The following is a 16,291-nucleotide window of genomic DNA, read 5'->3' on the forward strand; positions in this document are numbered from 1 at the left end:
AGTCCTGCATCCTTTGGTGATCAACAGCAGTATGGAAATGTAAGCTGAATAAACCCTTTCCTCCCCAGCTTGCTTCTTGTGCAGGAATGGAAACCCTGACTAAGAAAGTGTGTGTGCTGCTATTGTACCCTCTGGTTTATAACAGAATGCTCATGATAGTCCAGGTCATTGAACTGAGTGCTTCTGACTCAGAACATTTCATGTTTTATCTTCTCTTGTAAACATAAGGGTACTCTCTGGAAATGGCCTCAGAAATCCACATGCCAGGCCCAGTGTGCCTCATTGAGAACTCCAGTGAGCAGTTGGTGGTCAACCAGGAAGCACTGGAGATCCTGTCTGCCATCGAAAATCCTGTGGTGGTCGTAGCAATAGTGGGCTTCTACCGCACAGGCAAATCCTATCTGATGAATAAGCTGGCTGGAAAGCAGAAGGGTGAGTGCTACCAGCAGAGCTCTGCTCAGTACTCTTCTCCACTTCCACTGTCAGCATCCAGCAAGTGAATGTGAGGAGAAAAAAGTCAAAGATGCAGGTGATATGGGATGCTTTGTGTCCATCAGTGGACTTGCGTTTCTGAATTAGTGTTCCCACTGCTTCCTCCCACAATGCCATTACTTCTCTTAAAGGTATAACCATGTCTTAGTGGAAGAAATAATATATTAATAAATACAGTCAACTTACTTTGTGATGAATTATAAAATATTTGTTAAAATGTTCATCTAGGGGGAATAATGTCTATTGATGTCTAAGGTAGAAAGGAATGACTGATCAGCATTGGGTGTTCTGTCCTCCCTGGTTCTAGGTTTGAAGTCAAAATCAATACTTGTAACTGGTTTTTCTCCTATAAATGGTAAACATGTTCATTCTGATGAGATTTCATAAGCATGTTCTGTTTATCTCCCATTTCATCCCCACTCTGCAGGCTTCTCCCTGGGCTCCACTGTGCAGTCTCACACCAAGGGCATCTGGATGTGGTGTGTGCCTCATCCCCAGAAGCCAGAACAAACCCTGGTTCTGCTTGACACCGAGGGCCTGGAAGACATAGAGAAGGTACAACATAATCTTTCAAATCTACTCATGGTACAACAATAGCCACTCCCAATCTTCATTTATAGTTCTGATGCATCAAATTAGAGTATCACTTACCTAACATAGGAACCAAGAGTTAACACTAAAGTCAACTGATTAACAGAGATTCAGCCTTCATAAGAATAACTGACAATATTTTTTTGCCATTTTTCTTTTATACCATCACACCATGTTTTGGTGAGACTTTTAACTGTGTCACTAAGTTTGACTATACATATTTATGAACATGCCTAAGTGTGAGAGTATGGAAATGATGAGAATTGTAACTTCTACATAGCACAATCAATGAGAAGAAAATATTATAAAACTTATGTTTTAGGTGGCTCTCTTTTTCCACGAAGAAACACCATGACCAGGGCAAGATTTTTGTTTTGTTTTGTTTTGTTTTTTTGTTTGCTTGTTTTGGTTTTTCGAGACAGGGTTTCTCTGTGTAGCCCTGGCTGTCCTGAAACTCACTTTGTAGACCAGGCTGGCCCCAAACTCAGAAATCCACCTGCCTCTGCCTCCCGAGTGCTGGGATTAAAGGTGTGCACCACCACGCCCGGCTGTGCAAGTATTTTTTTTTTTTTAAGTATTTAGCTAACGTTTAACTGTTTCAGAGGCTTAGTCTATTACCATCATAGTAGAGAACATGGCAGCAGGGATGGCAGGCATGATGCTAGAACAGTAGCTGAAAGATACATCCTGGACCATGGGCAGCAGGAGATAGGGGATGGGAGGGAGGGAGAGAGAAAGTGAGGGAGGAAGGAAGAGTGGGAAAGTGAGAGACAGAGATAGAAACAGAGACAGAGAGAGACAGAGACAGAGAGACTGGGCTTGCATGGGCTTTTGAAACCTTAAATCCTACCCTCCTACCCCAAGGGACATACTTTCTCCAATGAGGCCACACCTCCTAATTCTTCTAATCCTTTAAAACACTTTCACTCCATTCCTGGTGACTAAGCCTTTAAAACTATAAGTCTGTGGGGAGCATTCTCCCTCAGTCCACTACAATTTGCAATAGCGTCATTTTATTTAACTCTATTTCAAACCACCACAGTTTGCAGTAACATCCTTGTTCATGGAGGATCTCATTACGACTCTTCCCAATATGGGACAAACAGAACTCTCACTGACAGAGTGCTAAAGTGGCCCTTACCATAACATGTCCTGTGAGGGAAACCCAGAATGTCAGCTTAGATTTTAGTAACTGACCAATGTTATGACTTTTAAATGTGAATATCCTTCATGTTCTCATATACATGGATATACTTTGTCATATTTGAATTATACAACGTAAATTTAAGATTCTTAAAATCATTGTACAGGTACAAATTTTTTATGTAGTAGAAATGACTTACCTTTGATGTCATAGCTGATGTTGGACAGACAAAGGCCTTCTTTGCCTAACCGAATTGATGGATAGTCTCTTAGTCACTCTTCTTCATTCACTGGCCTGTAGGGTGATAACCAGAACGACTGCTGGATCTTTGCCTTGGCAGTCCTCCTCAGCAGCACCTTCATCTACAACAGCATGGGAACCATCAACCAGCAGGCCATGGACCAGCTGCAGTATCCTTTTGGTGTTCTCTAGCATAGTCCTAAACCTAGAAACAGCAGCATCAGTATTACATCAGTTAAATAGGAAGACAAGGACCTTAGTATTTTGAAGTCTCTCATTAACAAAACCCCTGATTCTCCGCACATGAGTTTGCCTCACTTCCCAGAAATATTTAAACTTCTTCCATCATACATTGCCTTAGACAGAGTGGTACACTGCTGAGAGCATCCCTATCTAGATCAATATCCTGCATTTGTCCAAATCCTCAACATGATTTACAACCCTGTTCTCAATGGACAGTATTATCATTATCTCTAAATGTTAGTAGTATCCTGACTGCCCACTGAATGCTAGAGGTAATATTTATCCTACAAACTCATCAAGGAATCCTAAACCTAGAAGGACTAGCTTCATTATTTCATCAGGTGAACTGGCAGGTAAGTCTGTTCTCTTTCAATCACCCCAATTGCAATAGCCAATCTAAGGGATTTGGAAAATCCTTCTCTCTTTGCCAGGTTTACCTCAGTCAAGTTTTCCTCGCACATGTGTCTTTAAACAGAGTCACATACTGCTCAGAAAATCCATTTCTTGCCCAATATTCCACATTTTTCAAATCTTCAACATGAGTTAAAAGTATATCCCTGCAAATCACCATTCCTGCCAGCCTCTGTCTGTGTTACCATCTAACTGCCCAGTTAATGTGCTGGAGGTAATATCTGCTGTTAATCTCTCAGGTGCTTTGATGTTTGCTTGTTTCGCTTTATCCTACCCTCATACTTTGCATGTTATGGAGCAATAGATGACACAGGTATGCTTCTTTTTCCTATTTAGACCATGCTGCACACTCTCATACTCATGCCAATAAAAAGAAGACAAGGATCTCTGAAGCACGGGCTGTTAGAATACAGCATCTTTCTTTCCAGTCTTTTTTCAAACATCCACCTGACACAACATTTTTTTTGGCCAAAAGTCACGCATCTATATCTGGTATCTCTCTTCCCTCCCCTTTCTCACACTGTTTTCATCCTCCTAGTACCTTGTCTAGATCACTATTAACCGTTGCTAAATTTCAATGAACTTAACTTCAAACATTGAGCTCCAGTAACTCCTTCATTCAGTGGGTAGTTGAATTGTCTTACTCAGCAGATGCCATGCATTGTACTCTTTCCCCTTTCTGTATAATTTGGCTCTTAGCATTAGTTTGTAAGTTTTCCAGTATTCTACCTACCACACCAGCAAGCCTCTCCTGTTTACATTCTTCTCTTTTTGTGGCTTCTAAGTGTATGACACTAGTGGCCATGACTCTGATAGCCTGGTTTTACTTTGTCTCTAGGAACTGTCATTGTGCCTCGTAACTTCTGGAGCACCCATATGTCAGCTGTCATCAAGTAGTTACAGCCACATTCAGCCATTCACATGTAGCTGCTGATGGAATACCTCATGGAGATATCTTAGAGACAATTCAAATCAAAATTCACAAAATCTCTCCTTCCTCCATGTTTCTAACATTTCCCATCATTCACAAAATTGCTCAGATTTAAAACATTAGAAATCAGTTGATACAATCATCTCAATGCATGAGAACTCATTCTACTATTCAGAGCTCCATTAGCAAAGCTCTGTCGCTAAATTGACACACTCTCTATGTTGTGTGCAGTTTTAGAAATATGCTACCACCTTTTCTCAGGAGCTGCAGCCCCAAAGATGCTACCTGTACTCTAGCCTTTCGCAGTTCACTTTTGTTCCTCGTGGCTTAGCTTGGCCAAGCTGCCAGCACCAGCCCAGCTTCTCTCTCAACCCACCTTTGCACCGTGAAAACTACTCAGATAGTTTTATTACTTAAGAATTTGCCTAGTAGCAAAATTGCCTGGCTTAAAGAGCTCCTGCTTGGAAATGTGTGCCCTTAATTTATTATCTCCATCGCTCTTCCTGCCCTAAGCCTAATGGCTCATATTAGCTCGCCTCTGCTGACCTCCTTTGCAGACACCAGCAGGTGGTAGAGGCTGATGGTTCGAGCTTCCCAAAGATCTTACATGATTGTTTGTGCTTCTCTTTCCAAAGCCTGGCCAATAAGCCCTTTCTCTTTTCCTCTGTCTCCTCTTCCTCCTGGGACCTGGAAGTCCCACCTGTTCCTTCTGCCCAACAATTGGCTCCTGGCCTTCTTTATGGACCAAATCAAGGACCAATTAGAGAACCAGAACTTAGTATCAGTATGCCATTCCCTACTCCTCTACATACCTTCCACAACAAACTCTAGTCTAAGCTTTTCTTGTCTCTTGTCTTGGACATGTCAACTGCCAAATTATTCTTTGCTTATACTCTTGATTTTCAAGTACCTTCCCAGCCAGTATGATCTTCAGAAATGATGTTGTATCATATCTTCTCTCCATAAAGTGCCTTCAATTTAGTGCAAATCAAACTAAAGATTAGGGTCTGTCTAACTTAATGTCCTACATGTAGGTCTTTTGCAACTTGTGCCCCACCATACTGGCAAGCATTATACTCATAATATAGTCACATTTTCCTGTTTTGGGTTTACAAGTGTTGTAACTTCTATTTGGAATATTCTTCTACTACACATTCGATGTTTGGATTTTTGATAACCTAGAATCTCAAAGATCACAAGTAGCCCTTTGAAGACTTCCATGTGGAAGCTACCCACACACATCCATGTATTGATTCACTATTGCTTGGGCTAGTTTATATTTGAATCAAATTTTAGCAATATCTGAGGATTTTTATTTTGTATTTTATTCATGTACTTATTGTCTGTCTCTTTAAGTATGATATAAATTCTAGTGTTGGCATTCTTTTGCTTATTTAAAGATTTGTCCCAGGGAAAGTGCATGTTCCATAGAAGACATTAAATAGATTTTTGTGACCAATTAAATTCTGAAAATGAATAAGCTGACAAAAAAAAATGTTATTTTTGAGGGTTAGTGGTGGGATCCACATCACAAAAATTGAGTTTTCCCTGTAGTTTTCTTAACTGTGCATGCCAGCTATGTGACAGAACTGACTGATCTAATAAAATCAAAGTCATCCCCTGATCAGAGTGATGGAGACAACTCAGCTAATTTTGTGGGCTTTTTTCCTATCTTTGTGTGGACTCTGAGGGATTTCTCCCTGGATCTGGAAGTTAATGGAAAATCCATCACTCCTGATGAGTACCTGGAGAGTTCACTGACTCAGAAAAGGTAAATGGGCTCAGTGGAAGTTTGGGATATATGGTAATAATAGCATGAGGATCGCTTCTGTATTCCTGGTAAAATTCTTAATCCTGTATTTGTGCTTTCCTCAGTGTTGTTATGGGAAATGAAAACACAGCTTGACTGAATTTGAACTGTACCATCCACAGCTTCTAAGAGGGCTTGTTCTTTCTTGTCATTTTGTTTTGCTCATTTTAGATTATTTATTTACCCATTGCTTTGGGAAAGTTATATTATTGAAAGTGTCATAGATTTTAAAGAATTTATTTGAAGTTTACTGCATCTAATTTATCCTTCCTTAAGGAACTGATGAGAACACTAAAAAGTTTAATATGCCTCGACTGTGTATCAGGAAGTTCTTCCCAAAGAGGAAGTGCTTCATCTTTGACAGGCCCGGAGACAGGAAGCAACTTTCCAAACTAGAGTCAATATGGGAGGAGCAACTGAATAAAGAATTTGTAGAACAAGTTGCAGAATTCACCTCCTACATCTTCAGCTATTCTGGTGTCAAGACTCTGACTGGTGGCATCACAGTCAATGGTCCACGTAAGTCATCCTGTCTACCTCTTATCTGGTCTTCTGCTCATTGTAGGATACTGACAAAGCCACTCTAACCAGACCAAACACCATTTGTTGATGTTGTTGAAAATGGAGTGTATGTCTCTCATGCACTTGGGATTTATTTGGGAACTAAATGTATTTCTCACAATCTCATATTTGTAGTATCAAAGGGGAGGGATAATCACCAGGATCTAATGTAGCCTGAATTTCCATTTGTTCATAGTTCCTTACTAATAAAGAGGTTAACTGAAAGTCATAGAATATGAAATATCACATTGGGCTAATGCAACAGAATAAATCCTAAGGCAGGTATGACTTTCCAACTTCAGGAAAGTAAAGGCTATGTGACTGAAAGAAGAGAGTGCATGAGAAGAGTAGAGTCATGATGCAATGGTGCAGTCCTGATGGAGCAGACATTACTGTACATTTACAATGGGTTCCAAACTTTGTAGGAAGGTCGTTAATTTACAGACATTTGACACTTGAATAGAATTAAATGGTCATTGGGTTAGGACAAAATTAGGGCAGTAAAAACTGTCAAAGAGTATTGGAAACTAATAGATATTGGTGTCAAATATAAAAGTTTTCATTATAATAAATTATGACAGTATGGTAGGTCCAAGAAGGAACTACAAATATGTCAGCTCAGACTGAAGCTCTTCATTTCCTGCATATTGTATTATTTCTTGAGAAAGTAATATCAGGAGGAAGAATTAGTGTGTGGAGAGGGTGAAGTTGTTTGTTTTTGAATAATTTAATGTGGACTTTTCCCTCCTGATATTTATAATGGGGAGCACCATTGAGTCAGGGACCTGATATTTATAATAGGGAACACCATGGAGTCAGCTCACTGGCCAGGGATGTCATTCAGATGGTAAAGTGATTTACTAGCATTCACAAAGTTGTTGGTTTGATCCCAGCACCACATGAATTGGTATGGCTGTGCAACCTGGAATCTTAGTTTTGCAGAAGGAGACACAGGAGGATTAAAAATGTAAGGTCATCATTGGTTGCATATCAAAGTTTAGAGATGTCTGAGAAATATTAAACTATTTAAATAAACTATAACAACAACCAAAGGAAAAAACCCCAAATAAATGAACACGTGCACAAAATGTAATTAGAGATTTAACAGCAAGAAAGAAAAAAAAGGAAATCTATGATTCATCCCAACCATAGAACCAGAAAAGAGAGTGTAGGTCTGACTTGCACAGAACTGTTGAGAGGAAGGGCCTGGCACCTGCTCTGACTTGCCTGAGAGCTGGTTTCTGGGATGTGGTGCTTTCAGTAATCCAAAGTGCAAAGATTAGGAAAACCTGAATGTCTTGGTCATTCTATAGCTCTTGTGAAAACAAAAACCATAAAAACTAAAAAACTGGATAAACCCATTTACATATTGTGGAAACAGGGCTAGAAGCATGTAGTAGTGAAAATAAAATAAAAGAAGAAAGAAAGAAAGAAAGAAAGAAAGAAAGAAAGAAAGAAAGAAAGAACAAGCTTTTTCTTTAGCCATTTAATGAGAGAAAGGAAAGATGATGAGAAGGGAATACAGAATGAAGAAGGGTCATAAAATAAGGAGACACAGTGTCTTGGTCCATTTAAGCCCTGTCCTGAACGATTCAATACTAAAACCATCTCTGGGATAAATGTAGAGGCAGTAAAAATGGGCTTTGATCTCTGAATCTCCAGGTTAATACATTATCCATTTGGTTTTCCTTCTCAGAAAATTGTGAAAGCTATGTACTCTGTCCAGCAACTAACAGTCATTTTGAAACTCCTTTATATAGGTCTAAAAAGCCTGGTACAGACCTACGTCAGTGCCATCTGCAGTGGAGAACTACCCTGCATGGAGAATGCAGTCCTGACTTTGGCCCAGATAGAGAACTCAGCAGCAGTGCGAAAGGCCATCACCTACTATGAAGAACAGATGAATCAAAAGATCCAGATGCCCACAGAAACCCTCCAGGAGCTGTTGGACCTGCACAGGACCTGTGAGAGGGAGGCCATTGAGGTCTTCATGAAGAATTCTTTCAAGGATGTAGACCAAAAGTTCCAGGAAGAATTAGGAGTAGGTGTGACACTCAACATCTTGAGAGTCAGGAATATATTTGTCTTTTGAGAAGAGAATTGTCCTTAGACAGGGATACTCAGTGATGCGCACAGATTTCCAATGACTATTGAAAGATTAGATTCTGCTGGACATTGATAAAAAAAATCTAGCACTATAGTTAATCACATTTTCCACAACATTACATTTTGTTTATTATAAGAAAAAAATGGACATTTGATCAGTGATGATCCCTCCCTGATTAGCAGGCTAAGATTTTACTAATGATACATTGTTGTGATCAAAACTTCTAGTGAAGCTAGCGAGTCAATGTCAGTAGGGCATAGGCACCTTCTTACCTGAGTTACTTTCAGGAGGTAATGTATATTGATAGTCCATTCCATCATGAGATCTAAATGTTGAGATTCACATAATTATTATCTTCATCATTCATTAGCTTCAAAGTGACAAAAAACACAGAATTTTACAATATCCAAAAGTATTTATTCTTTTATTGAATATTTTTAGTAAAGTCTCTGGCCTTAATACTCTGTCTTACCTCATAATCTGAATTGAGACCTCTGACATTGGTATTCTCCATCCTGCTTCACACACAAATAATTGTCTGTCCACAAACGTTAAGGACACCAAGCAGTGCAGTGGTACATTCAGTGAGAACACAGGGACGTGTGTAACTGTAGCCTTTGTGATCTGAAATATCCCTAAAATCAGAGACTTGTAAATAAAACATTTTCCTATGTTGTAGTATCTGTGCTTTGACAATGACTTTCTAATTCAGGAAGGGTGGGCAGAAGGAGGGATGCAGGAGGATTCCTTCAGGGATTAACAAACTAAAGGTCCAGTTTCTGAAGGGACATTACAGTGAGGTGAAGAATGAGGCCCCAGTTAGACATTCTCAAGTAATCTGTTGTGTATCTCCCTCCTGTGCCCTACCAGGCCCAGCTGGAAGCCAAGAGAGATGCCTTTGTTATGAAGAACATGGACGTGTCATCTGCTTATTGCTCAGACTTACTGGAGGGTCTCTTTGGTCATCTGGAAGAAGAAGTGAAGCAGGGGACATTATATAAACCAGGAGGTTACTACCTTTTTCTTCAAAGGAAACAAGAGCTGGAGAAAAAGTATAACCAGACTCCTGGAAAGGGACTCCAGGTAAACGGAGCTGTTGGCAGCATTTTGTGGTGCTCGATGTAGAATCTCCATCAATGTCAGTGACTGCAAGGAAGCTACAATGCAGTCTATGGGCTGTGTGCTTTTAAATAGGCAGTCAGCCATTGTACAGACAGCAGCTTCTTCCTTGGGAGTAAAATTGGACCTCTCAGAAATGTTTGTGGAAATCATTCATTCTCTCATTTATTCATCTAATCATCCTACAGTGATTTATTTATCCCCAATATTTAGAGTACTTCTCAGGGAGCTAGGGCTACTGCCATTTAAGGAATAACCAAACAGAACCAAACTAAACAGAACCAAACCAAACCAAACCAAACCAAACCAAACCAAACCAAACCAAACCAAACCAAACCAAACCAAGTAACTAGTAATTTCTTTCTCATAAGCTCTAGGTAATGCTAGCTTACAGACTAGTAATAATCATAGTAATAGCAGTTGATACGTAGATTGTCCTCACTTTTTCTAGAAGTTAACTCATTGAGTTCTAACATAAATTCTATTAAGTATCTATTATTATTATTATCTCATAGAGAGAAAAGGAAATTGTGGCAGAAGGAAGTTAAGACCTCACTCAAGATCACAGTGTCAATGAGCTTTACAGCCTCAATGACAATCCAGAGTGCATAGTGTGCCATGGACCGGCCTCAGTCGGCCTCCCTCAATCGGTGGGGAATTGGGGTTCCGGACAGGTGGGCAAGGAGTTGGTGACAAAAAGGGTGACAAACAGACATGGACACAAGGGAGTGCTGTATGTGGATGTAATGTTTGTCAAAGTTAGCATCAGTTTTATATAATACAGAAAACAAAGGAGTAGGATGTCACAGCAGTCAAGGTACATTGCAGTTATCTGACACAAAACAGAGGAATGCCTTCAAAGGACTGGCAGGAACCAGGCAATGGTTGCAGTTAAGAATAATGGCAGGGGCCAGGAGAGGATTTCACACCCTAGTCACAATTTATACTATTCCTTTGAGCCTTGTGAAAGCTAGCACCAGGGGGATTCTGCTCTAGCAGACCTTCTCATGAATAATGCAATACTGTAGCTCCTCTTAAAAGCACAACCCCCCTTTTTTCTAGGCCTTGGTAAATTCCTGCATATGAGAGTAACTTGACTGTTCTTTTAAGTATCTATAGGGAATCTCTATTTGTCAGAAGAATTCACCAACTTTCATCTAGTATGTAATGTTGTTTGCCATACCTGACTGTAATGAAGATTCTAATTATATTTTGCTAAGCCTGCCCTGAGACTTCCAACTCTTATCTACTCTTGTCCAGTAAAATACTGTAAGAAAGCATGCAAGACCCTCCACATTATTGCAGGGACAAATCTGGGGACATTCTTGCTATGGAAGTGCCAAAGTTCCAAGAGACTAAGTTTCTGTGAAACTCTTTGCCTCTAGACTGCTTCCAGGCTTTCTAGGCCTGTCACTCGAGTCACTACTGGATTAGATGTAGCAATAGTCTTTGCCTTTAGCCATTTTAAACTGCGCTACTTAGGCAGTAGAGGTCAAGATTTGATTTGGCAACATACTATTTTCAAATCACCACCATGACCAAGGCAAGTCTTATAAAAGGAAACATTTAATTTGGAGCTTGCATACAGCTTCAGAGAGTTAGTCTGCTATCATCATGATGCTAAGCATGTTGACACACAGGTAGACATGATGCTGGAAATGTAGCAGAGAGCTTTATGTCCTGTGTTGTAGACACTGACCTGGTATCAGTTTTCAAACCATAAACACAAGGCATACTCCCTCGAATAAAGCCATACCCCTAATCCTTCTCAAACAGTTTCATTCCCTGATACCTAAGCATGGAAATATTGTTAAATATTTAAAATATTCTCATTCAAACCACCACAATGCCACTTCCTGAAATGTTAGGGCAGCATTCTAGATGCTCTGAGAATGATCTGCAGGACTCATTAAGGCAGGAAGGAATGTCTCAGCCCAGGAGGGTTTTTTTGGACCAGATGACAAGGAAAAGTCCCTGGTTAAAACTTCAGGGCAGAGTCCATGCCAAAAAGTGTATAGCTAACACAAAACAAACTCAATGGTATTATTGTAGACATTTTGTCTTCCTCTGTTTTGGGTGTTTGGTTGTTGTTGTTTTGTCTCATTGTTCTTTTGCTTGTATATTAATTACAGTTTACACTTTTGTGTTTTAGTGGGTTTTGTTTTGTGTGTGACAGTTTCTTGGGTCTTTTTGGAAGGTTGGGGGTTGTTAACCTGTTTGTTTTTTTTAAAGGAGAGAGGAAGAATAGGCATGGAGTTGGGTGGGTAAGGAGGGAAGGAGGACCTGGGGTAAGCTGAGGGAAGAGATCATGTGACCAGAATATATTGTATGACAAAATTGTTTTCCAATTAACGAAGGTTACATTTTGAAGCTATAATCAACATCATTAGCTGATAGTAACATATGAAATAAATATTTTGAGGGGAATAAGGCATCAAAGATACAGCTAGATGAATGGAGTCACCTGTTACTAAAATTTGAACGGCTGGCAATGATTGAATCTAGAAGGGGGCCTCAAGTTGATTTTAAAACCTTAAACATGAAATACTGTTTGCATTACAAGGTATTTGTCACATAGTTGATAAAATTAAATTGAACAAAATAAGCGTGATTTGTCTTCAGCTCACACACTAACTTCCTCATTCTAACTCCCTTCAACATCCAGGCTGAAGTGATGCTGAGAAGGTACATTGAGTCCAAGGAGGATTTGGCCGATACACTTCTAAAGATGGACCAGTCACTCACAGAAAAGGAAAAGCAGATTGAAGGTGAGAGCTTCTGAGAAGATTCCCAGTGTTGGAAATTCTTCGCATGTGCTGCAATATTAGTCCATATCACCTCATCATTGTAGAGTAAATGATGACAAATACCACTCTTAGCTTCTTGGTGGCTGTTTTTAAACTAGTCGACATGGCACTCACTGTGCCTCCTTGTTAGCCAGTTACCAGGGTAAAGATTCCTCAAAGTGGTAAAAACAAAACAAAACAAAACAAAACAAAACAAAACAAAACAAAACAAAAAACCAAAAGCCTCTCCCAAAATATACTCTTCACCTCCCATGCTTCTTTCTTTTCTCAGTGGAACGTATAAAAGCAGAAGCCGCAGAAGCGGCAAACAGAGCATTGGAGGAAATGCAGAAGAAGCATGAGCTGCTGATGGAACAGAAGGAACAGAGTTATCAAGAGCACACGAAACAGCTGACTGAGAAGATGGAGCAGGAACGGAAAGAGTTAATGGCAGAGCAACAAAGAATCATATCCCTTAAACTTCAGGTATCTGGCTGTACCAAGTTCTGGCTGTACTCGGTTCTTTGGTTGGTTAGGTTTTGTTTCTGTTTGTTTGTTTGTTTGTTTGTTTGTTTTCTCTTGTAATTTATTTTTTATTTACAATACATCACAATTGCAATCCCTCCCATCTCTCATCCCAGTTCTGCCCTTATAGTTCCTATCCCCATTACATCTTCCCCTTCTTCTCCTTGTGTACCACCTACTCTAGGACATCTCGTCCCAACAGAACAGAGTATATCCTCTCCTACTGAGACCTAACCATGCAGTCCACGTAGGGGACAGAGTTAGAGATAGCCCCTTCTCCATCTGTTAGTGGAGCCATAGGAAGGTCAAGCTTCACATCTGCTACAAATGGGGGTGGGGGAGCTAAGTCAAAACCCTGCATGCTCTTTGGTGATTCAGTCTCTGGGAGCCTCCATGGGTCACTTGATTCTGTGGTCTTCTTGTGGAGTCCTCGACTCACCTGTCACTTTCCTCAATTTTATCTCCAAGTCTTCCATAAGACTTGACTCGGATGTTTCCCTATGGATCTCTGCATCTGTTTCCATATGCTGCTGGATGAACCCTTTCAGGAGACAGTTAAATTAGGTTACTGTCTGCAAACATAGCAGAGTATCATTAACAGTATCAGTATTGACTCTTTCTCATCGGGGATGGGTCTCAAGTTGAGTCAGTCATTAATTGGCCATTCCCCTAGCCTCTGCTCCATCTTTATCCCTGTGCATCTTTTAAGCAGAACAAATTTCAGGTTGAAGGATCTATGGGTGGGATGATGTCTCCCTCCTTCCACTGGAAGTCCTGTGTAGCTACAGGAAGTGGTGAGTTCAGTCTCCATATCCCCTGCTGGTAGGAATCTCAGCTAGTATTATCCCTATGCACTCCCCCAAACCAGGTCTCAAGCCATTTGCCTGCAAAATTCAGGATGTCTTTGCTTTTAATAGCTGAATAATATTATATTTAGTAGATGTTATCACATTTTCTTTATACACTCTCCAGTTCAGAGATGTCTAAGTTGTTTCTAGTTTCTGGCTATTACAAATATATCTGCTACGAACATAGTTGAGCAAGTGTCCCTATGGTATAGTGGTGGATCTTTGGGGTGTATACATGGGAGTGGTATAGCTGGGTCTTGAAATAGAACTATTTCCTATTTTCTGAGAAGCTGCCAAATTGATTTTCAAAGTGATTTTTACAAGTTTGCAGTCCCACCAGCAGTGCAGGGGTGTTCTTCTTTCTCCACATCCTTACCAGCATGTTCTTCCACTTGAGTTTTTTATCTTAGCCATTGTGATGGGTGTAAGATGAAATCTCAGGTTGTTTATATTTGTACTTCCCCAATGACTAAGGATGTTAAAGATGTTAAAGATGGTAAGGATGTTAAAGATGTTTAAGTGCTTTTCAGTCATTTTAGATTTCTGTGTTGAGAATTCTGTTTAGCTCTGTACCACATTTTTAAATTGGTTTGTTGATATTCTTGATTTCTTTATATATTTGGGATATTAGTCCTCTGTCTGATATAGAAGTGATAAACTTCGTAGGCTGCCATTTTGTCCTATTGGTGGTTTCCTTAGCCTTGCAAAAGCTTTTCAGTTTCATGAGACCCCATTTATTGTTTATCTTAGTGTCTGAGCTATTGATGTTCTTGTTCAGAAATTTGTCTCCTGTGCCAAGCCAGTGAATTCAAGGCAGTTCCCCAATTTTTCTCCTATTAGATTTAGTGTGTTCGGTTTGATATTGAGGTCTGAGATCTACCTGGACTTGAGTTTTGTGCAGGGTGATAGTTATGGATCTATTTGAATTCTCCTACATGCAGACATCCAATTAGATCAGCACCGCTTGTTGAAGATTCATTTATTTTTTCATTGCATGGTTTTGGCTTCTTTGTCATAAACCAACTGTCCATAGATGTTTGGGTTTATTTCTGGGTCTTTCATTCTATTCCATTGTTCAACCATCCTTTTTATGCCAATACCATTTAGTTTTAATTACTATTGCTCTGTAGGATAGCTTGAAATCAGGGATGGGGATGTATCCAAGTGCTCTTTTACTGCACAAGATTATTTTAGCTTTTCTGGGTTTTTGTTTTTCCATATGAAGTTGAGAATTGCTCTTTCAAGGATTGTAAAGATTATATTGGAATTACGATGGGGATTGCATTGAATTTGTAGATTGTTTTTGGTAAGATGTTCATTTTCACTATGTATGTTAATTCCCCTGATCCACAAGTAGTGGAGATCTTTCCATCTTCTGATATCTTCCTTCAGGGACTTGAGGTTCTTGTCATGTATCTCTTTTACTTGCTTGGTTTTTCACTTGATTGGTTAAAGTTACAACAAAATATTTTATATTATTTGTTGCTTTATAACAGGTGTTGTTTTCCTAATTTCTTTTTCAGCCCATGTATTGTTTGTTTAAAAATGGCTAGTGATTTTTTTTTAGTTGATTTTGTATCTAGACACCACTTTGCTGAAAGTATTCATCACCTGTAGGAGTTCTCTGCTAGAATTTTGGTGGTCATTTATGTACACTATCATACCATCTGAGAACAGTGATACTTTGACTTCTCTCTTTCTAATTTGTATTTCCTTGATCTCCTTTACTTGTCTTATTGATCTAGCTAGAACTTCAAGAACTACATTGAATAGATAGGGAGACAGTGGGCAGCCTTGTCCTATCTACATTTTTAGTGATTTGATTTAAGTTTCTCTCCATTTAATTTGATGCTATCTATTGGCTTGTTGTATATTGCTTTGTTTATGGTTAGGTATGCACCTTATGTCCTTGATATCTCCATGACTTTTAATATGAAACAGTGTTAGGTTTTGTCAAAGGCTTTTTCAGCATCTAGTGAGAGATGATCATGAGATTTATTTTTCCTTTCAGTTTGTTTATATGGTAGATTACACTGATTGAGTTTCATAAATTGAACCATTTCTGCATCCCTGGGATGAAGCCTAGTTGATCGTGCTGGGTGATATTTTTGATTTTTTTTATTCAGTTAGCATGTATTTTCTCGAATAATTTTTCATTAATGTTCATAAGAGAAATTGGTCTGATGTTCTCTTCCTTTGTTGAGTATTTGTGTGGTTAGTTATCAGGGTGAGTGTGGCTTTATAGAATGCATTTTGTAATGTTCTTTCTGTTTCTATTTGTGAAATAGTTTGAGGATAATTGATATTATCTCTTCTATAAAAGTATGGTAGAATTCTGCACTAAAACCATCTGGCTCTTTTTTCTTTTTTTTTTTTTTTTTTTTTTTTTTTTTTTTTTTTTATGTATGTTTTCTTTTTATAACTGTTTCTATTTTCGTAGGAACTTTATGACTGGTTAAATCATTTATCTGATCTTCATTTAA

At 39.2% G+C, this 16,291-nt stretch overlaps 1 protein-coding gene across 1 annotated transcript in view; it reads left to right on the plus strand.

The window, feature by feature from the left end:
- Positions 1-242: 242 nt before the first annotated feature.
- Positions 243-16,291, plus strand: part of LOC110320255 (guanylate-binding protein 1) — a 19,518-nt gene continuing 3,469 nt past the window's right edge. Inside the window, exons 1-9 of the mRNA XM_021196161.1 lie at positions 243-432; positions 920-1,047; positions 2,528-2,637; positions 5,629-5,822; positions 6,136-6,381; positions 8,184-8,464; positions 9,401-9,613; positions 12,315-12,417; positions 12,728-12,921. Coding sequence (XP_021051820.1) covers positions 243-432; positions 920-1,047; positions 2,528-2,637; positions 5,629-5,822; positions 6,136-6,381; positions 8,184-8,464; positions 9,401-9,613; positions 12,315-12,417; positions 12,728-12,921 — 1,659 coding nt within the window. The remainder of the gene's footprint in view (positions 433-919; positions 1,048-2,527; positions 2,638-5,628; positions 5,823-6,135; positions 6,382-8,183; positions 8,465-9,400; positions 9,614-12,314; positions 12,418-12,727; positions 12,922-16,291) is intronic.

This window comes from Mus pahari, chromosome 4, assembly GCF_900095145.1.
Source record: "Mus pahari chromosome 4, PAHARI_EIJ_v1.1, whole genome shotgun sequence".
Classification (NCBI taxonomy): Eukaryota; Metazoa; Chordata; class Mammalia; order Rodentia; family Muridae; genus Mus; species Mus pahari.